Source organism: Monoraphidium neglectum (assembly GCF_000611645.1).
Source record: "Monoraphidium neglectum strain SAG 48.87 unplaced genomic scaffold scaffold05659, whole genome shotgun sequence".
Taxonomy (NCBI): domain Eukaryota; kingdom Viridiplantae; phylum Chlorophyta; class Chlorophyceae; order Sphaeropleales; family Selenastraceae; genus Monoraphidium; species Monoraphidium neglectum.
In genome coordinates, this window is record NW_014007971.1 from 1 (window position 1) to 568 (window position 568).

At 65.7% G+C, this 568-nt stretch overlaps 1 protein-coding gene across 1 annotated transcript in view; it reads left to right on the forward strand.

The window, feature by feature from the left end:
* Positions 1-63: 63 nt before the first annotated feature.
* MNEG_15776 (hypothetical protein) overlaps positions 64-568 on the forward strand; it is a gene marked incomplete at both ends in the record, with an annotated part of 3068 nt that continues 2563 nt past the window's right edge. Inside the window, one exon of the mRNA XM_014035753.1 lies at positions 64-117. Within this exon, the coding sequence (XP_013891207.1) occupies positions 64-117 (54 nt within the window). The remainder of the gene's footprint in view (positions 118-568) is intronic.

The window sequence follows — 568 nt, forward strand, 5'->3', positions numbered from 1 at the left end:
GCTCTGATGCGTGTGCTGCGTGACCCCGGCCTGGGCAGCCAGCACGCGGTGGTGGTGTCCTCTATGAGCGCCATATTCAAGGCCCTGGGGACAGGCAGCGTGCCGTACCTGCCAAAGGTGGGGCACATGTTCAGGGTTTGAGGTTGACGCAGGGTTTAGGGTCCAAGAGGCTGGGAAGTGGTTTTATTGGAGAGGCAAGGGACGTAGTCAGACGTGCGCGTTGGGGAGGTGTGGGGGGGTACGTTTGGCAGGGCGGCGCGGCGCGGCTGGGCACAAAGGCATGTGTCCCTGCTGCGGCGGCGCTTGCGCCCGAAACGGACCCCTGCCAGCGGCGATGGAGCGTCGATTTGTCAGCTTCCAGGCGCAGCCGCACACCTGGCGGGGTTGTGCCCTCTCACCGTCGTGGACAGACAGTGGTCTCATATGCCTCGTCTTCAAGTCACTCATCAACGCCGCTGCGGCCCCCTTTGCCCCGCTCCTGCCATGAATCATCCCCCCCCCCCCAAGGTCCTGCCCGTGCTTCTGGCTGTGGCGCGTGGCGCGGACGAGCCGCTGCGGGAGTATGCGC